Source organism: Chlorocebus sabaeus, chromosome 17, assembly GCF_047675955.1.
Source record: "Chlorocebus sabaeus isolate Y175 chromosome 17, mChlSab1.0.hap1, whole genome shotgun sequence".
Taxonomy (NCBI): Eukaryota; Metazoa; Chordata; class Mammalia; order Primates; family Cercopithecidae; genus Chlorocebus; species Chlorocebus sabaeus.
In genome coordinates, this window is record NC_132920.1 from 25,468,084 (window position 1) to 25,490,553 (window position 22,470).

At 36.7% G+C, this 22,470-nt stretch overlaps 1 protein-coding gene across 5 annotated transcripts in view; it reads left to right on the forward strand.

The window, feature by feature from the left end:
- The window catches only part of CARMIL1 (capping protein regulator and myosin 1 linker 1), a 342,321-nt gene that overhangs the window by 258,322 nt on the left and 61,529 nt on the right, over positions 1-22,470 (forward strand). For all 5 annotated transcript variants that reach the window (XM_073005696.1, XM_007973527.3, XM_073005695.1 and 2 more), the window contains exons 25-29: positions 867-995; positions 2,943-3,074; positions 14,282-14,457; positions 17,367-17,454; positions 20,864-21,013. In XM_073005696.1, the coding sequence (XP_072861797.1) occupies positions 867-995; positions 2,943-3,074; positions 14,282-14,457; positions 17,367-17,454; positions 20,864-21,013 (675 nt within the window). The remainder of the gene's footprint in view (positions 1-866; positions 996-2,942; positions 3,075-14,281; positions 14,458-17,366; positions 17,455-20,863; positions 21,014-22,470) is intronic.

Below are 22,470 nucleotides of genomic sequence, written 5' to 3' on the forward strand. Positions count from 1 at the left end.
AAAACCACACTGTGGCTATCTTTTTCTTCAGACTTCTTGGCTTCCTTCATGCTTTTTTGTATAAGTACAAGTATAGAAGAGCATAATCTTACCTTTTGTAATATTTTTTGTCTACAATAGGGATCCACCATCTCCCATTGGGTTCTGTATTTATATCCGTAAAACAGTTGAGAATGATTTAGGTGCAATTAACCTGGCAGGGGAGGCATCTTACTGTAATAGAAACTAGACGATACTGACTTTATTATTACCTATGTCAGTTTAATAAAACCTCCATTTGTTTTTGTTTTTTGGTAGCTCTTAGTTTACAAAGAAAAATACTTGATGTAATTGAATCGATTTTTAAAATACCGATTTTTAAGAGATACTCTGGTTTCTATAGTATTGAGACCAACTGACTGTCGGGCATCATTTTGTAGTCATTGCAACAGTCTCAGTGTTGCACATTTTATTTCTCTGTTTCCTCAGTACCTAACTCTATGTCTGACACATAGAAGGTGCTCACTGAAAGTTAACGAAGGAGTTAGTATCTAGCAAAATGTCACCAAGTGAGCTTCTGAATCATCAAGAAGTGTTCACTTTTGTTCTAGGTGCTGCATTCCCTAAGGCAGGAAAGGGAACTGAAATGCCTTCAATTTTTTTCTGGCATTAGAGTTGCCAAAGGTTACTTGCATGAATAAAGTTAATTAATAATTGCTTATAAGCAGCATTCTCAACGATTCCAGTTAGAAGGGTTTGAGGTTTTCATCCTCATGCATTCTGTGGTTTGCTGAAGTTTTTTTTCATACTCCTTCATTCTGTGTTTCCTTCTATCTGAATATCGGCGGGGCTGACTTGGATGCTTACCTTTTTCTGGTTTGGAGCAGATGATTGACAGAATATGTGTGAAAGTACAAGATCATCTCAACTCCTTACGAAATTGTGGGGGAGATGCTATCCAGGAAGATTTAAAATCAGCAGAGCGGCTCATGCGTGATGCTAAGAACTCTAAAACGGTGAGTTTCACTTCAGGCTGTGTGAGAGTCTGGTGTAATAAAAGCGTTTAATAAAATTTAGTTTTAGAAACCAGTTTCAACTTTCTTTCTCTCTCTACCCAATTCCAAGTTTACTAACAAGTGGCAAAGTGAAGTGAATTAGCCTTGACCTCCTTTCTGTACCTGTGCTGATTACCAATAATGAAGATACAGAATAAAAAGCAGAGGGCCAGTGTGACTTCCAGAGGGTGTGATTGGGCCCTCAACAACTGAGAGGGAGCTGTAGTTTAAATGAGTAACAGCTCACATGATTCTGCTTCTAAGCTGATAACATGAAACTCCCCTCTGTTGCCTCTAAAAGGAAGTTTCTTTCACATTAGACTTTGGTTCCCAGTGTGTGACTTAGTAGAGCAAGGACTTAACTGTGAGTCAGAAAAACTGAGATCTGGTTTTGGTTCTGCTGTTAGAATCACACAATCACTGAATGTCATGAGTATGAGGAATCTGTAGATCAATCAGATACTCTCGTGATACAATAAGAAATGTATATTTGGTCTTTGTTCCCAGTTCCTGATATGAAGCTTCTAAAACCCTTGTAATTTCCTGAGTGATAGGGATGATAGGAGCATCTTTTGTTATAATATTTGGTCTTTGTCCCTGGTTCCTGGCACAGAGCTTCTAAAACCCCTGTAATTTCCTGAGTGACAGAGATGATAATAGCATCTTTATTATTAATGAAAAGCCCCTCTCATCACACCAGAGTTTATCCTAATGAGGTGACTCTTCCTGTGCCCCTAGAAAGTTGCAGGATAGGGAAGGTTGCCAGAGGAACCAGCCATGTTATTAGTGAACTGAATCTGTCAGCTCCACCCACTGGAATCATGGAAATGGAGAGGGGCTGGAGATTGAATGGACACCAATGGCCAATGATTTAATCAGTCATGTCTATGTAATGGGTCCTCCATAAAATGTCTAAACAGTAGTCTTCAGAGAACTTTTAGGTTGATGTACTCATCAACATGCTGGGAGGGCTGTATACCTGGAGAGTGCCCCCGAAGCTCCCCCAGCTCTGTACTTCACCCTATACATCTTCTGTTTGGCTACTCCTGAGCTGTATCTTTCATAATAAACCAGTAATCATAAGTAAAATGCTTGGCTGAGTTCTGTAAGTCATTTTAGCAAATTACGGAACCTGAGAAAGGATTTATGGGAGCCCCTTGAATTTAAGGCTTGTTAGAAGTACCAGTAACAACCTGGGACCTGTGACTGCCATCTGAATTGGGGATAGTCTGGTGAGACTGAGTCCTTCACTTTTAGGATCCGAGGCAAACTCTGGGTAGACAGTGTCAGAATTGAATTGAATAGATTTGTAGGACACCCATTTAGTGTATGCAGAGAACTGGAGACTTGTCCGGTGTGGCAAACACCTACACTTTTGGTGACAGAAGTGTTGTAAATAAAAGCAGCTCAGCTTTCATACCCCAGATAAAGAAATTAAGACAGGAAGCAGGGCTGGGTGCAGCGGTATGTGCCTGTAATCCCAGCTACTTGGGAGGCTGAGACAGGAGAATCGCTTGAAGCCGGGAGGCAGAGGTTGCAGTGAGCCGAGATCGTGCCATTGCACTCCAGCCTGGGAAACAAAAGCAAAACTCTATCTCAAAAAGAAAAAAAAAAGACATGAGGGGGTAATGTATTATTCCTGTGGTTTCAAAGCTGCTTAATGACAGAAGTGGTCAATGTGAAAGTCTCCTAATACCCAGTCTAGTGTTTCTTAGGGTTGCCATGACTCATTGAATAAAAATGAATGCCCATAGTCTGGATATCAGTTTATTAATCTGTGCAAAGAGCCTTTGACTGAGAAGAGATTATGCCTAACAGTATGTCTTCACCCTTCTCATTCACTCTGCAATGGCTTTGATTGAAATATTTACTCGGTTATAAAGAAGTTTTTTTTTATTTCTCTTACAGTTGTTACCAAATTTATACCATGTTGGTGGTGCATCTTGGGCGGGAGCCAATGGCTTGTTATCCAGTCCAATTCAGGAGACCCTGGAATCAATGGCTGGAGAAGTTACAAGAGTAGTAGATGAACAACTAAAGGTTTGTGGGATTTGTTATTTGGGAAATGAAATTGTTAAGGTTTAACTATGTGTGATAGCATTTTATTCCATAGCTGTCTGTGTTTTATAGATTTGTATGTGTGCATGCTGCAAAGATGTACTTGTAGTAAAAATTGAATACTGTGTCTTTTGCAGCTTCATTATAAGTTTTGGAAAGACTTCTTACATAATCATTTTTGATGGTAAACCTCTAAATGTACCTAATAAATTATGGGTTGCCACTGATAAAGGAATGATTGATTTCTATTAAGGGAGTAGAAAGAGAAGTGTGCTTCAGGAAAAAATACCTTCTGTTATTAACATCTGATTTAGAGAATGGGAAAAATGATGGTAAGTACATTTACATTACCTAGATAGTGCTTATGTGGGGAGTCTGCCACTGGGTGAATAGATAATCTTGTAAGGAGCTAGTTGAAAGACTAGGAAAGGTATTTAAATGTAATCACAAGGTACTCAAAGTTGCAGAGACTTGCCTATAGATTCACTGAAAAAAGGTAAAAAAAAAAAAAAAAAAGTTATTGAAATTTTAGGGGAATAGACTAATCTCAGACCAGCTTTTGCTTAAAGTAACTTCAAGAAACACCTACACTAGATAAATTTCACGTTCAGAAAGTTTTCATCACTTCCAATCTGCCTATCAAGGCAGCTTGTAAAAACTGTGTCTGAATTTGTATAAGTATTTGGCCGGTTTTCTTCTGAGAACACAATTACTACAGCATATAGGGATTTGAAGTGCAACTCAGTAATAACTTTGCAGCATGTTAATTACTGTCTTTGAAAATTAAGTTAATGAAGGAGAAAATGTTGGGTTTTCTTTTTAAGGAGTTTAATCCCCTGTCTTCCTGTGCATATGATACAGAGAGACTCTGTGTGTCATTTTTATTTTATTTAATCATGGTTGTTTTTAATCCATCCTGAGCAGAGACAAATGGGCAGAAAAAGGAGTGGATGGTAGAGTTCTGCTAGACCACTTATTAATTAATAGCACTTGTTTTATCCTCCATGAAGGATAACATATTTAAAACAAAATTGGCTTTGTTGTTTATTTTTAACTGTAAAAACTGACTTACTCTTTGTGAAATGTTTAACCAATACTAACATGTAGGGAATAAAAGAAAGTGAAAAAATTCCCTGAGATCCCAGAGGTAGTATCTCTGTTAATATCTTAGTGAATTTCTAGACATTCTGTGCCTATATAAACAGTTTTTTATATAAGTGATCATACTATACATACTGATTGGTAACCTTATTCTATTTGGTACAATGTCATGAATACAATTATAGGTTGATGAATAATCATTTTTAATGGCTATGTGGTATTCCATTGCATAGATGTACCAGCATAATTTATTTTTTTTAGTTTTTTTTGTTTGTTTGTTTGAGACGGAGTCTCGCTCTGTCGCCCAGGCTGGAGTGCAGTGGCCGGATCTCAGCTCACTGCAAGCTCCGCCTCCCGGGTTTACGCCATTCTCCTGCCTCAGCCTCCCGAGTAGCTGGGACTACAGGCGCCCGCCACCTCGCCCGGCTAGATTTTTGTATTTTTAGTAGAGATGGGGTTTCACCGTGTTAGCCAGGATGGTCTTGATCTCCTGACCTCGTGATCTGCCCGTCTTGGCCTCCCAAAGTGCTGGGATTACAGGCTTGAGCCACCGCGCCCGGCCGCATAATTTATTTTATAATTTCTGATTTAGTTAGGGTAAATGTCTATAACTGACCCATTGTTATGTCAAATAGTATTATACTTTCATATGTATTCACACACTGCTATTCACTAGTGCAGGCAATTGCTGATTTTGCCACATCTTTAACAATGCTAAGTTTATCAACCTTTTAATATTTTTCAACGTAATGGGGAAAAAAAATTTTTCATTGTGTCTTTTTGTTTGTTTTTTGAGATGATGTCTAGCTCTGTTACCCAGGCTGGAGTGCAGTGGCATGATCTCAGCTCACTGTAACCTCTGCCTCCTGGGTTCAAGCTATTCTCCCGTGTCAGCCTCCCAAGTAGCTGGGACTACAGGTGTCGGCCACCACGCCCGGCTAATTTTTGTATTTTTAGTAGAGACGGGGTTTCACCATATTAGCCAGACTGGTCTCAAACTCCTGACATCAGCTCAAGTGATCTGCCTGCCTCTGCCTCCCAAAGTGCTGGGATTATAGGCATAAGCCACCGCTCCCGGCCTCATTGTGTTTTTTGGATTTCTTCAATAACTCAGTGATGCATCAAGTAATTTCATCCCCCCTTTGTATTTCTTCTTCTGTAAATTATGTATTCATATCTATTGCCTAATTTGTTTCGTTTGTAAGAACTTATTCCATACTGAAAATTGGCTAGAATTTAAATGGGCATGAAACATTTGTAACAGGACCTTTCCTATCAAATAGCTTCAAAATTGTCATTTCAACTGGTCTAAATGACAAACCACCCCTTATATCTTTGGAGTTCATTTTCTTCTCATTGCATGGAATTGTTGAAATGGATTCTTGCCAGTCTCTTTCTTAGGAGGGAGCAGAAGGAGAATATCTGAAGTATAACTATATGTATTTTTAAAAGCCTAAAATAATATAAATATATTTAGGATTCAAAATATTTTCTGTAAATAGGCATTTCCTACTTTTTTTTGAGGCTAATTTCTCTGACCCCTCTTTAAACATCCCCATTGTTCTCCATTCATCATCGCCTCCTTGTTTGCAAATATCGTAGCATGCTTTTCTCTCATTCTCACTATTTTGAAGGTCCCGGGCCTCCAAATGGCCTTTTCCCCACCTTTTCCTGTTCCCTACTCACTTGTTTTTATTATTCTCCGTCCTTCTGAGTTTCAAGTTTCTTCTCCTTTGGGGATTCCTTCTGAGTTTCAAGTTTCTTCTCCTTTGGGGATGTCTGGAATGAAGCAGAGAAAATCCTCAACCAAAACATCTTAATTAAATGTATTTTAAAATGTTCTTTTAACTGGGTGCACATTTCAGTTTTGATACTTCTAATGGACTTCCTTATATTTCCTTCCAGTTTACATGATAAATGGACAGCCTTTTACTATTTTAAAAAAAATACCATTTGTCTATTTATATAAACTTCTAATGCATTGATTTTCTTAAAATTATGTAGGCAAAGTGTATTTTTAATATAACCAGTGTTCAGTTTTAAACTATTGTGTCTCTTATTGAATTCACTACTACTATCAAATTTTCCTAGTTAAAAAGTTTCCTTTTTCTATTTCCCACATTCTCTAAAATTAACATATTAAACTAGCAAGAGCTAAAGTCGATGGATTATCTTGTTTAAAAGTTATTTTGTAAAAATAGTTTTTATTATAGGAAGTGGTAGATTAAAAAAAGGAAGCCAGCAGGCCTAGTTTTGTGTTCTGGGTTTCCTGCTATGTGCTCTAAACAAGTTGCCTAACTTTTTTGGACCACGTTTCCTTCTGCAAGATTATCTTGGCCTCATGATAATCAGGGGGATTTATTCCAGCTCTAATATTTGATCATCCTGTACCATGGCCAGTCATAGACATTTTGAACATTGAATGAGAATAAGTTCAAATAACTCTTTAAGCCATCTTTCCAAAGTATTATTTCAGAAAGCAAAATAAATGGCCAGATAAGCCAGCCTTCTTAGTATACTTCCTGGAGGAGAATAAAGCAGTAAGTCTGGAGAAATTCCTTCTTTGAAGGAGATGATGTTTTCTCTAAACTGGCCTGTTTTAGGTATTTCAGAATGACAACAGTCCCCCGTTTTCCCTGTTTTGAGCCTAACGTTCATTCCTGGAGTAGTAGTAGATGAACAAAGGGGAATCGAATGTTTTAACATAAGGAAACATTCATTTCTCCCTTCTGGACTTAAAGTCTAGGGTATTTGTGTTGGCCTAGGAAATTCTTAATTTCGTTCAGGGCTTAAATGGTAAAATACTTGACTGGTAAATTTCAGCTTTACTTAGGATATGAGGCCTGAGGGATTTAGGTGGCATTTTGTCAACTATTAACTTAGTTTAGCCAGAAAAGTTCTCTGAGTTTTCTTCTTTCTAGACTTTATATTTTCCAAAGCAAAAGAAAGGAAGATTTCAGGGCATTTTACTATGGAAGTTGTATTTGCTGGTAATGAATTACAAGTCATTGGCTCACTGCAAGAATATAAGAGCATAGCTGCCATGTTAAGGATATTAATCCAATTTATTTTACAAATATTAAACAGGCTTCCTAAGTACCATTAGTTATTTTTACAGTTAAATATAGACCCTCATAACTGTCATTAGAGATACATCAAAACAAAATTGGATTATCGTATTTCAAAAACAGGGACTGTTCACTGCAAGTAGTCTGAAGGTAGTAAAACAAGGAGACTAACAAAATGAAGGCTATATTTAAAAAGTTAGGAAATATGGATAGAATGAGAAATTTAACATAAGCCTAATTTAGATTTCCCCCCAGAAAAGAAAACAGAGACTAGGGGAAGGCAACATTTGAAGAGATGACAGCTGAGAATTTCAGAGATGAATTAAAGACCAGAATCTTCTGATGCAGGAAGCGCAGTGAAACCTAAAGCAGGATAGATAAAAGCAAACTTACATCTAGAATCGTTGTAATAAAAAGTGAAGAGTGCTGAAGATAAAGATCTTGAAAGGAGGCCAGAGTTGGTGGTTGGGGGCAGGCAGGGAGAGGCCCTTTTTTAATTACTTAAAAAAAGACCAATATTAAGACTGACAGCTCACTTCTCAATAGTTAATGGAATCCAGAAGACAATGAAATAGTATCTTTAAACTTTAGAGAGTACATAACATATCAATCTAGAATTATTTACTCAATGGACCTAGTTTTTGCAAATGAAGGTGAAAGCATTTTCATCACTTCAAAAACTGAGATCATTTACTGTCACTGGGCTACACACACACACACACACACACACACACACACACACCAAACACTAAAGGATATACTTTAGGACAAAGAAAAATTATCTAAAAATGTAGTCTGAGCTACAATTGTGAAAGACTGATGAGCCGGGAAGGTCCAAATATGAGGAAATGGTAACATTACATGAAACAATGACATTAATGTCTAACATGCTGTAAAATTTTAAAAAGCAAATACTGAAAGTGAGTGTATAAGTTAGTAGAAAGTCAGTTAAAGCAATCCAAGGTCTTAGTTTTATTCTGGAGAAGTATTAGGAATTCAGCATTAGAACTGCATTGTCCAATGCATTACGCATTAACCACATGTAGCCATTAAAATTACAATTAAACAAAATTTAAAATTCAGTTTCTCAGTTGCAGTATGTACATTTCAAGAGCTCAGTAGCCACATGTGGCTGTTGTCTCCCTTATTGGACAGCACAGATATTCCTGTCATCTCAAAGTTCTATTGGACTGTGTTGCTTTACACATGAAGTAAAATATGCATGTTAAAATTCCTAGTATAATCACTAAAACAGAGGCACTAAACTAGAAGTTATGCTGCATTTCTAGAAGAACATTAGGAAATATTGGGTTATTTTTGGTGTCATAGTGACTGACATGGGCAAGTGACAGTGATCCTAAATATCATACAAGGTTGAGTTCCAAGCCAGAAGAATTGGTCCCACCCAAATGGCCATAGAAGAGGTATCACCAGAGAGAAACAGGTCCGTGAATAATGACAAATGGTCCAGTTTTCCAGAAATACGTAACAATTTCAAGTGTGTAAGCATCTAATCATATGGCTTCATATATAAATGAATGAATAAATGGACAAAATTACAAAGAAAAATGGACGAATTTGCCATTGTGGTAGAGATCTTTTAAAGTAACTGCCCATAACTGATAGATCAAGTAAAACGATGACGAAGATTTGAACAACAGAAATCTCAATTGCAATCTAATGCAACTATTCAATCAGTGCACAACAAAAGGAAAATGTGAAATTTTTTTTAGGTGTCCGTAGAATATTTATGAAAAATGCCCATGAAGTCATTAAGGTCATCTGCACAATTTCAGAGACCATATTTTCTCGTCTCAATTCAAATAAGTTAGAAATTAATAACAAAAGATAGCTTAAAAAAAGACCCCACATATTTATAAATTTAAAAATTACTTCTAACTCATGGGTCAAAGAGGAGGACATAATTTAAATCAGAGGATATAAGGAATTGAACAGTAATGTAAATAGTAACATAAGAACCTGTAGGAGGCAACTAAACCAGTACTTAGGGTGAAATACCTAATTTTAAGTACCAATATTGGAAGTGAGGAGAGGCTGAAAACTAATGAGCTGTTAATGGATAACTTAAAAAGTTAGCAGTGAGGGTCATGATGCCTACATGCTTTCAGGTGTTTCAGAGAGAGGGAGAAACAAATATTGCAAATTATTAGCAACTGGTGAATTTGAAGAGTTAGGGTAATAGATGTTTTTCGTCCTATTTTTTCCAATTTTTGCTAGGTCTAGATTTTTTTTTTTTTAATAGGAGAAATACTTCCTTTAAAGTCAGGAATAAGGCAAAGATGTTTATTATCATCACTTGTATTCAGCTTTATACTGAAGGTCTTAGCCAGTGCAATATGATAAGCAAAAGAAATGAGGAATGTGAGAATTAAAAAGGTAGAAAAATTATCAGAATTTGCAGATTTTATGACGTCCTACTTAGAAAACCCAAAAGAATCTGCAGGTAAGTTATTGAATTTGTATGACAAGGTTTTTAGATGTAGAACAATATGTAAAAAATGAGGCCAGGCACGATGGCTCACACCTGTAATCCCAGCAGTTTGGGAGGCTGAGGCTGGAAGATCACTTGAGCCAAGGAGTTTGAGGCCAGCCTGGACAACACAATGAGACCTCATCTCTACAAAAATTTTAAAAATTAGGTGGACATAGTGGCCCGTGCCTGTAATCCCAGCAAGGTGGGAGTGAGCTATGATTGCACCACTGCACTCCAGCCTGGGTGGCAGAATGAGATCCTGTCTCAAAATAAATAAATAAATAAATGAATAAATAAATAAATAAAAATTGTGTTTCTATATGTCAGCAACAACTAGTTAGAAAATGTCATTAAAAATAGTCACCATTTAAAATAGTAACAGAGAGCCTGGTATGGTGGCTCATGTTTGTAATCCCAACACTTTGGGAAGCTGAGGCAGGTGGATCACCTGAGGTCAGGAGTTTGAGACCAGCCTGGCCAATATGGCAAAACCCTATCTCTACTAAAAAAAATACAAAAAAATTAGCCGGATATGGTGGCAGGTGCTTGTAATCCCAGCTACTCAGGAGGCTGAGGCAGAAGAATAGCTTGAACCCGGGAGATGTAGGTTGCAGTGAGCCAAGATCATGCCACCACTGCACTCCAACCTGAGTGACAGAGTGAGACTCCATCTCAGAATAATAATAATAATAATAATAAAATAGTAACCGAAAAATCTAAAGTACCTAGGAAATAAATCACACAAAAATCTCTAACACCTCAATGGAGAAAGTTTATTGAGAGACTTTAAAGAAATTCTAAAATAAAAATACGTGTCATATTTGTGGGTAGGAAAAGTTACTGTTACAGATGTCAGTTTTTCTCCAACTTTATCTGTTATTTGACAGTTCTAATAGACATTCCAATAGATTTTTAATAGAACTTGACAAAGTTGATTCTAAACATATGGAAAAGCAGTGCTCGAAAATAGCCCAGACACGTATAAAGAACAAGAAGGTTGGTAGTCTTGTTCTACTACATGTTAAGACTTAGGATAATTAGGACAATATGCAGAGGTAAATGAACCAAAAAAACAGATCCCAGAAATAGACCGATATATCTATTCAGATGTTAGAAATGACAGAGGTAGCACTGAAGTTTAGTACAGAAAAGATGGACTATATAGTACCTATACTTAGTGAGTCCTTGGGCCTGTAATACTTTTTAATATGTTCCTTAGTGATTGTTTTAAGAAGTGTGCCAGGCTCTGGGGATGTAAGGTGGGTTTCACAATTGTCACCAGTTTCTAACTCTGTATCTAGAGTCTGATGACTCTAGCTCTCTGTGAAGTTCCAGAATTCTATTAAAATTGTATATAAATTTTTCTGGATAAGTGTTCATCAGATCCTCAAAGGAGTGTCTTGACCCAAAAATGGGTAAAAGTCACTAACTTCTTGAGCATTTTATTTTATTTTATTTTTGATTACTGAGGTTCCCACTGTATGGCATCAGGAAAGAGTGCATGTCATCAAATACAGCTTGGAATGTGAAGAGAGTAGGGGAAGAAAGAAAATATTCTCAAAGAAAAATATTGAACTGAGTACAGAGGAGTACAGATGCTTTATTCTGGCCCAGAGGGGGAAATGGAGGAGTCTAGGTCAAGAAAACAGTGTGTATAAAGCATGGAAACAGAGCCTGGATCATATGGGGAACTACAACCATGATTGGATTATGACTAGTTATAAAGGAAATGGAGAGATATGTCATGAAATGAGGCTGGCAAGCTCAGCATCTACCAGATACTTCAGGGATTTTTATTCTGTGCTAAAGAATAATAATTTTGACATATTTCCACTTTTGAGGAAATATCTAGGAATAAATTTAGCATGTTTTGGAGATAGTTGTGGTGGAAGGGGTTGGGGTAGGTAGAGTCTAGTGAGACTTGCAAATTTCTCACCTAGTTTGATACCATTTTTCACAGTAAAGAACTTAGCATGAAAGCCTGATTTTGCTGTTGTAGTTGTTATTGTTTGAGTGGGGAAGGGAGGACAACACATTGCAGTTGAACTTTCCATGGCAGAATATTCAGGTGGAAAAGTTCCCTAGGCTTTATTGTGTATGTATCATATGTATTGTATAGGTGATTGTAGATAAACATTTGGTTGAGACTCACTAGAATATAAGTAACACTCTGAAGCCATGGGAAGGATGAATGTTGAACAGGGTCTGGTGTGCAGAGGTCCATGGGGCATGAAGGAGAGGCTGCAGTCCTCTCTCATCCTCCTCCCAGTCCTGCCACTGCAAAGTTCACCCTGGCAGCCCTAGATACTGTTTACTTAAGAGAACAAGGGAACAAACTTATAAGTAATAAAGCAGAGATGAAAGGCACATTCTTTTGGCTGCTGATCAGGGCCATTGAATGAGGATGGGTAGAATAGAAAACAAGAGTAGGAAACAGAAGACCTGAGTCCCCATCTCACCAACTCCAGTGACCAGCTGAGCAACCTTGAACAAGTCACTTACATCCTGTGAGCCCCAGTTCCCTCATCTAAAGTCTACCTTTAGTTGTGTGGATCAAAGGAGATCCTGGGTGAAGTTACTTTTAAAGTGGTGTATTGTACTGTTGGGATAAAGGTGGTGGTAAGGAACTAACTGCAGAATATTTGCTGGATTAATTAAATGCCTAAGACAGGCTAAAATTCCTTTTTATAGGATCAAAGTTACGTGTTCATGGAGCAGAAAGAGACCTTATATAATTTTATAGATGAAAATGCAGAGATCTGCTGATTATTCACTTGATACTACTCACTTAACATTCCACAGAAATTTCATGTCAGAGTTTACATTGGAAGCCAAGCTTCTTCCCTTTAGGTGTGGAGTTCATTCAAACTGAATTAGCACTGTCATGCAGGGAGACCTTTCAGAAAGTAACTGATATGTTGAAGAACATGACAGAATTAAAACAGAGTATTGATTCCTGAGATTGTTCGTATCAGGAGTGCCAGACTATTACTCCATCTAGAACAGAATGTGTTTATTTCAGTGTCAAAGAGGAAACTAATAGCCTTAAACTGACTTACTTGCATCTCTTGCAGATGATTGGTATAGGAACTTTCTTGGAAAATATACTACTTCAGTGATTATTCAACCAGAGTTATAATGGGGACAGACCACTGTCAAAATAGGAAGGGCTTTTGGAAACTTCTCAAACAGCTGCCTCCCTCCTCTCTTCCCCTGGTTTTCCATATGATCCTTGTAAACAGCGTGCTACTCTGCTGCTCATACTGCAGTGCAGTGAGAAATTTTACTGGTGGATTGTGCTTTGCATTTTAATATGTGAGCAGATAAACCACTGTACTAGTCTTTCAATAATAGTGCTTCATTGGTCCTTATTCACACTGGACCAGTTAATAGAATCCAAGCCTCACTTTCAAAAACTGGGTTTCTTATCATTAAGAACGGTCTTTGAAATCAGATTAATAATAATGTCTGTGATATATTGAGCTTTTAATATCTGTGATACACTGAGCTCTTATTGTGTGCTAGACACTCTATGGAACACATTACACATGTAATATTATTTATCCTCAATAATCCTATAAGGTGAGAACGTTTTTATTGTCATTTTATGGGCAAGGAAAGTAAAATGGAGAGATCAGCAACTTTGTCCAATGTCACTCAGCTAGATTTCAAATTTAGATCTGACCTACGCTGATGCCCTTTCCATACTTTCCAACCGTATCACCCATCTCAGACAAATCATTTAACTTCCCTTAGCTCACATTCTTCAACTGTAAAATGGTGATCACATGAATAACTGCCCTTCCCATCTTCACAGATGTTGGAAGGATAAAATGTGCAGAACATTTTTCAAACTCTAAAGTGCTATATGAATGTCTTTCAACTGTTATTATTAATGCTGCCTATAAAGTGCTGTTAATGTTTTTGTCTGTTATTTTTCATGTTGTTTATTGTTGTCATAATAATTAATATCTTACCTAACACTAAAGCTCTTCTTTTAAAAGAGTAAAATTGGCAGTAGTTTCTGTGATTTTTCTGCTACTGCTGTTTTGATAGAGCAATTGAATGGTTCATCCTAATTTGGGGTTTCTGTGATTTGTAGAATCTCAGAAGCATGCAAATATGGTATATTTGCTAGGGTTGCCTGTGACTTTATTTTCTAGTACCAGGGAAAACAATTTCTTGTGGTAAGTGGGTGTATAAGAGCTTGATATTTGTATTTTTTAATCTTCTCCTTAATGGCTTTGTGTTAAATACAGCTGACACACCATAACACTTCAGATGCCAGCGTGAAGCTTGCTTGGTTCTGCCAAGTGTCTGATTTAAAGTGATTACCAGAGATCAATGATCATCCAACAGTCACAAGTCACCCCGGGGCAGCTCAGAATTCTTGGTTGTGCTCTGGGACTCTGTCGTGCTCCTGTTCTCTGAGGGCTCCGTATCATATATTACCACCTTTCAGTTTTATGGCGGGCGTCTCTGGTGCAGTGTCATCATCTCTTCCCTTCACTTGTGCTGCATTGCAGGCGTTGCTTGAGTCCATGGTTGATGCTGCTGAGAATCTTTGTCCCAATGTGATGAAAAAAGCCCACATTCGACAAGACTTGATTCATGCCAGCACCGAAAAGATTTCTATTCCACGTACCTTTGTTAAAAATGTCCTGTTGGAGCAGTCTGGAATTGATATCCTTAACAAAATTAGGTAGGTTTATAATGTTAATAAACCTGGGAGCTGCAATTTCTGTAAATGCAGTTGAGGCAGCTGTAAAGAGGGTTATTGTTGGCTGTATCCATATATAATGTGTTTAGGCATGTTTAATAGGCAGAAACTGTATATAAATATAACTGTGCATAAATGCATAGGTTTTATACATTTCCAAAATAAGATGATCACGTAAATGCCTGCATTACTTAAGGACATAGAATTAGCTGCTCTGTTTAAGGGTTTTATATTTAAGAGGGGGTACATGTTTGTAATCCCTGTTTTCTGTTTCTGAAGTTTATCTTTCACCTTTATAAGTCACTAGCTTGAAGTTTGATTTTTACCACCATAAACTGTGAACAAATGCACAGCCTATAAATAGGCAGAGGCCCACTTTGACCTTAGCATGTTTTCCTTCTGGGTTATCTTGGTGGGTCCGTAACACTATGTGTGTATTAATGGTGTCTTTGCAGTGTTTACCTAGATTTCTGTTTGAAAAAGTTTGAAAAATATGACAAGATATAAATATTTAGAAGCTGTGATTACTGGCAAACTTTTCTGAATTTTTACGTAGAGACTCTTGGTCCATCACCAATATTACATTACAGCTCAGCTAATTCTCATAATGTTTCTTAGTTGGGGAATCAGATAACTAAAAACTAAGTTCAGAAGCATTTTTAAATTTTCCATTTTAACCATTTTTGAATATTGATAAAGATATTTAGATGTAGCAGAAATAATAGCTCCTGTCTATAGAGCTGGGGGTGGTACTAACACACAATGATATAGCTAAGTGACAGTCCATGAGAAAAATGAGTCAAAAACAAAACAAGCCCCAAATTATATTGTCGTTAACTAGATATCAAAGGCTGATGACTTTAAATCCAGATTATAGAACTTTGAGGATTTGGAAATTCTGCAGTAACTTAATAATCTCAGGTTTTGTTTTTGTTTGTTTGTTTGTTTGTTTGTTTTGTTTAACTAAAGCACCTAAATCCTACTCAGCTGAATTGTAAGGCAATTGGAAGGACTTGAGAAATTTTAGAAAAGACTTATAGAGGGTTTATAGGACCCCATAGATTAGTGACCTTATAAACTCTAGCCCTTCACTGAGTGTGCTTACATTTTCTTATAACTGGTGGTTTCAGAATTTTTTTTGTTGGAGATGCCTAAACATTAAGGAGAAAATAATATACTGGCTACTATTCTTTCATAATAATGATTTCAGCCACAAATAGATCCTATTCTGATAGCTTTACTTGAGTATCAAATTCTGTCAAATACGATCATTTCCTTTGAAAACAGGCAGATTCTGAAAGTTGAACAGCAGTATAGAACACACATCAATGAATCAATTTTATGTCCATTAACTCCTTACTTAGCTTTTTATAATGCATTATACTGAACATTGATAGAAGGAAAATATTTACACCTACACATGCATGTATGTATACATTCATATAATATGCACATTTGCATAGGCAGGTTAAGTTGACTCTTTTCCTCTAAAAGCTTTGCAAACTGGAAGCTTAACCAGTAAGGAAGCATAGTATCCAATAGCAAAATGATAGAATGATCCTGAGATATTAAAAAACAATTGCGTTTTTAAGACTATCTTTTTTGGTACTACAATTTGAAATAGATAAACCACTCCTACCCACTTTCAGAGAGAAGGAGAAGCTATTGAACCTATAGTTTTATGAGGAAGTATAATTTCTAAACATGCCTAAAAAGAATCAGAGGAAGTACTTAAAATTAGATTTTCAGGTCCCTCTGAGAGTTTGGAGTGGGACCAGTAACCTGTATTTTTAATATGAGACCTGGGTGAATCTTGTATCAGTAGACACCTCTGGGGAACAGGAAAGTATCAGATAAAGCAAATAGCTAGTGATACCTTGTTTCAGGGGCAGAAATTAAACGTATTTTTTATCTTTAGCTTAAGATAATTTTTACTGTAAGTAAAAAGTACTTCTATTCAAAAATCTCCCCGGGCAGAGAAATCTCCATGCAAATTATTGCCTTTAGGTTGGCAAGATTTTTTTCTGTGTTACACGAATATCTTTTCAACGTTAGCTTATGAGACAATGTTGGAATATAGGTATGTATTTCTCTCGCATATTTACCTTTAAATATATTGTGCTTAATGTACATTTGTACATATGTGCATTAAGATATTCAGACCAAGAACACACATAAAAGTGGAATTCTTGGGAATACCAAATTGCAAAAATGCAAACAAAAATACCAGCCATCTGACAGATTCTTAGTGGCTGGGTCTGTTTATTAGTAAAAACAACAAGCCACTTTCTGCTGTGTAGACAACTTTCTGAGGTCAGGCAACAGGCACCAGAACTGCAAATTTCAGTAACCTGTCTTCATAAAAGATAAGGGTAGATGATTTTGTAAATATTCAAAGTAAGATGGTCAGTCAAAGCAGACGCAGTTATGGTATCATTTGATTGGTGAAAAGTTTTTTAAAAGCATGAGTGATATGCATACTAAAGCAGTAACTAAGACTTAACAACCAGGCTAGACTTTCTTAATTTACTTCAGCCCAGGTTTGTTTTCCTTTATGTCAATGGATGAATTGTTCCTCACCACATGGTGCATATGGTTCCCATTAACTTTGTCTTTATCCAGATGTTTTTCATTTCTACCATTAAATCTTGAGTTTTGAAATTGCAGAGACAGGTTGAAATTGGTAAAGAAAGTCTATTACTTGTGTGTTTATGGCAGTGTTTAAGGTTTATTTTTGGAAATCCTTAGTCCTGTTCACACATTCTTATATTCTACTTTCAAAGACAGAAATGGAATCACAATTGACCTTAGCACTATAGCAGCAAGGATGGATGATTTTTCCCCCCTTGCACAAATTAAAATAATACTCTGTCCTTTTGATTTTCACATAGTGAAGTAAAGTTGACAGTGGCCTCCTTCCTGTCTGATCGAATTGTGGACGAAATCCTGGATGCACTCTCACATTGCCATCATAAACTGGTGAGTGCTGTGCACATCTTGAGCAGGACTTCCTGTTTCATCTCTGCTGTGGTGCAAGATGACTTCCGGTGTGGGAATGTGATTTCTTTCACACTATTACAGCTTTATGGTTTGTGATCTTGATTTTCCTCCTTTCTCTTCTATGTTGCTTCTAGCCATTCTGGAGCATGTTAGAACTTCTCCAGAGAGAATGATAAGGGAAAGCAGAACTGATTATATCCAGAAATCTTATTGTTCATTTATAATGAAGGTCAAAAGTTTGGGGAAGAAATGTTGAGACTGAGGTCTAAAATTAACATTTTAATGTATCTTTGCTCATTTGTTGCTGATATGATTATCTGATAATGGACTATTCTAAAAATATGGTAGAAAATAAAAATATTTGAATAAAGAAAGTGCAAGAACCAAATGGGCATAATTTAGTGATGGATAGTTGCTGACTGCCCAACAGGTGCCTTGGATATAACCAAGGTAAAAAAAAAATATTTTCTTCATCTAGAGACTGGCACTGTCTCTAGAAAATGGCACTGGATTGTGCCTTTTTTTTTTTTTTTTTTTAAGTTCTAGGGTACATGTGCATAACGTGCAGGTTTGTTACATATGTATACTTGTGCCATGTTGGTGTGCTGCACCCATCAGCTCGTCAGCACCCATCAACTCGTCATTTACATCAGGTGTAACTCCCAATGCAATCCCTCCCCGCTTCCCCCGCCGTGATAGGCCCCGGTGTGTGATGTTCCCCTTCCCGAATCCAAGTGATCTCGTTGTTCAGTTCCCACCTATGAGTGAGAACATGCAGTGTTTGGTTTTCTGTTCTTGCGATAGTTTGCTGAGAATGATGGTTTCCAGCTACATCCACGTCCCTACAAAGGACACAAACTCATCCTTTTTTATGGCTGCATAGTATTCCATGGTGTATATGTGCCACATTTTCTTAATCCAGTCTGTCACTGATGGACATTTAGGTTGATTCCAAGTCTTTGCTATTGTGAATAGTGCCACAATAAACATACGTGTGCATGTGTCTTTATAGCAGCATGATTAGGTAGGGGACTTTACTTCCAGTGTCAGTGCATATGAAAAAATGTGTCAGAAACTCAATGTTTCACAAACTTGAGGAAGTTCTCTGAAGTACAGATGAAGCTTTTATAACTGGTTATATCTTATGTCTCAATATGATGCAGTGGAAGTCTCCCAGGAAAGTTATAGCAATGTTTCCTTCAAGAAAAATAACTCTTCAATGTTTTCTTAACTGTGTGGGATGGAGATGCCAGTTTCATGGTGTTGAATTATTGGTTGACACTGGAGAATCCTAAAATGGGAGGAGTAGCAACAGCTTCTTCTTCATGAAGCAGACAAAATGCATGTTTTTGAAAAATTCATTTGAGAAAAATGTGTAAGACTACCTTCCTTCTAAAATCTGAAAGACAAGACAGACATCTCTAATAGCACGATTCAAATGCTGCCTGTGGACCAGAGGTGGCCCACTAATGGATGGTTCCCCAGAGGAAGCATCCAAAAACTTCTTGAGCTTCCAATATCAGTGCATACGAAAAAATGTGTTTTTTCATTATAGCACCAAAAAAAAAAAAAAAAAAGAGTCTCCAAACACATGTTATTTTTCTGATTTTTCTTCTTTATTATATTTTAACAGTAAATTGGTTTGTGCTAAATTGGAAATATAAAAAACCAGTTTATCACCACATTGAATGTAAGAAACACTGTTTTCTATTTCCTGGCACAGTAAAGAGCTACATGATTGTTTAGAGCTCCTAATTCAGCCTTTTCTTTTTTTTAAATAAGTACAAACAAAAGCAATAGATTATCCATTCATTCATTCGAGATGGAGTCTTGCTCTGTCGCCCAGGCTGGAGTGCAGTGGTGCGATCTTGGCTCACTGCAACCTCCGCCCCTAGGTTCAAGCGATTCTCCTGCCTCAGCCTCCAGAGTAGCTGGGATGACAGGTGTGTGCCACCACACCTGACTAATTTTTGTGTTTTTAGTAAAGATGAGGTTTCACCATGTGAAATCCTTTCTCGATCTCCTGACCTCAAGTGATCCACCTGCCTCAGCCTCTCAAAGTGCTGGGATTACAAGTGCGAGCCACTGCACCTGGCCTAGAGCATCCTTTTAAAATAAACTTTTTTTTAGAAAGTTTGTTGATAACCCATAGCTCCAGGAATGGCCTTAAAATGCTTACTTATGACACAAATACTACATATTATACTAACAGAAATCTTCATGTGAGAACTACACTGAAAGTTTGAATTTTTCACTTTTTTGCATTTTTTTCTTAAAGAATTTATTCAGAAAGTATTGATTTTTTTAATTGAGAAAAAATTTGCTGAATGTACACTTTTGGTTTGCACTTCATTTTAACATTAGTACTGCTGATTTAGATTGTAAGGAAAGAGATTAAGTCCCATATGAAGGAAATACTATCTTCAAAATGAAACCTTGTTTTCAATGACTTTCAGATACCATTTTCACCAACTTAACTTTGTAAATGTTCTCAAAGTTTCCACAGACTTGCCAACTGGTTTTCAGTGTTTCAGAATTAAATAAAAGTTTCTGGTGTCAGATCAGCTCAGCACTGAAGTTTATTAATTTCAGCTAAGTTTATTCTACCTCTTATTTAATTTGTTATGTTTACCTAAAGTATAACACTGGAAATTAAGAAATCACATCAAATATGGTATTCATTATATGAAAACAATGAAAGCTAGCAGTAATTAAAATTTTTGCTAGTAATTTCCTTCCTTTCATTCCTTTAAAAATAATGAAAGTTGGAATTGTTTTATTGCTCTCAGATACTTTTTAGTACTGGATATAGAAGGAAATTTCTTCAGAGGAAATACCAAATAAAATTTAAAAGAACACTACTAAGTTGTCTCTTCATTTACTAAAAGAGATTTATAATTTATTGCTTAAAACACTCTGATTCCAAAGAAAGATAAGAGGTAAGTTACTATACTGTTAATGTATTAGGAATTGTCCTTTTTTTTTTTTTTTTTTTTTTTTGAGACGGAGTCTCGCTCTGTCACCCAGGCTGGAGTGCAGTGGCCGGATCTCTGCTCACTGCAAGCTCCGCCTCCCGGGTTCACGCCATTCTCCTGCCTCAGCCTCCCGAGTAGCTGGGACTACAGGCGCCCGCCACCTCGCCCGGCTAGTTTTTTGTATTTTTTTTTTAGTAGAGACGGGGTTTCACCAGGTTAGCCAGGATGGTCTCGATCTCCTGACCTCGTGATCCGCCCGTCTCGGCCTCCCAAAGTGCTGGGATTACCCTTATCACTTGTCAACGTTGTGCTCCACTGCGCCATCTTGTGGAAGATGTCTTCAGAAATCCAGCTAACCAGCCCTTCCGGTCTCTGTGCTTTAATTTCTCCTCATACACCTCTTGACCTTCTAGGCTGACCATTTCAGCAGACGTGGCAAGACCCTTCCTCAACAAGAATCCTTAGAGATCGAGCTGACTGAGGAGAAGCCAGTTAAACGTTCCATCATCACAGTGGAGGAGCTAACAGAGATAGAGCGTTTGGAAGATCTGGATACCTGTATGGTAAGACACATCCTCTGGTGGCACTGTTACCCTATTCACTGGATTGTGCCATATTTTTTTTAAAACAAATCTCAGTTTTTGAAATCAGACCAAATAAAACACTCTCCCCACCCCCAGGAATTCTTTCAGAAAAGTCCTAAAGAGGCCACTAATGAAGTGAATAAGCTGAAGCTTCAGCACCTGTCTAAGACCTGGTATCCCTAGTGGGAAAATTCCTAATTAGGAGAAATAGATTAGGTAACTCTTAAAGGTTTTTGTGACAGGAAAATTTCTTCAGTTAAAATTATAAGTAACCCATTAAAAATGTGGAGAAGGACTTTTTCAAATAAAAAATATATATAGGGTGACTTTCTTGGTCTTACTGGTTTTCTTTTGTTACACAATTTTTTGACAAACCCTTAAATTTGGGCTTCCTGTTTAGATGAGGTTGTGTTTCATTAACCTGATTTGATGTGCTTTAGAAGATCGAATGCACACTATAGTGTTTACCTAACTGTAGGTCTTAATTTCTTATCCATTTTCTAAATTTCATGTAACATATCCATCTGGCCCTATAACTAGAGTATGTAGGTCGTTAATACCTTTTCAGTCTGAGGAAAATTATATCTGAATCCTATTTCATTATTTTAAAATTTATATTAATCAGCATAGCTACTTCTCACTTTACCATGAAACAATCATTTGTGTCTATATCATCCTCTGTATTCAATATGTTTATGTTTTACAAAATGTTTACTTTTTAATAATTCCTTATAATCTGAGGTGGTGGTAGTAAGACTAGATTTTGGTTACTTGTATGTCCAAATGTTTCTACATTAGCTTGTGATTTTAGTAATTTTTAGATGAAACCATTGTTAAGAAATAGTACTTGTTTTAACTTTGAACACCAAGGATCTGATATGGCCGATACTACTTTCCTAGCTTAGGAGAGAAGGTAGTGTGTTAAGAAGTTTACTTATTTATAAACCACTGTTACCATGTTTTAAAGTCTGTGAATAAAATATTTGAGGGTTCTCCATGTAAAGTCCTGTCCTATACAAGGAGAATAGCAAAGAAAGACTAATGTATAATCCAAGATTTCAAGCAACATCCTCATATCACTAAATAAAGGTGAAAAACAATTTTCTATATAATTATATAAAACTGCACATATATTTAATCTGGGTGGAGGAAATTGTCAAGTTTTTAAAAACTTGGTTGCCCAGCTCATTATAAAATTTATATTTCATAAGTGTTTTGAGTTTGTTTGCCTTTTGAGGCATTAGAAGTTGGACATTATGTTACAGGACAATTGTTCTGGAAAGCTCTTAGACTAGTCCTAAAAGAAAATAAATAATAGGAAATAGAGTTGAATTAAAAATCTGAAATTAATTCTACATATCACGTTTCCTAATTTATTTGGTCATGTGTAAATTGGAAAAGGGTGAAGGAAAAAACAAGCTAGTAAAATGTATTTT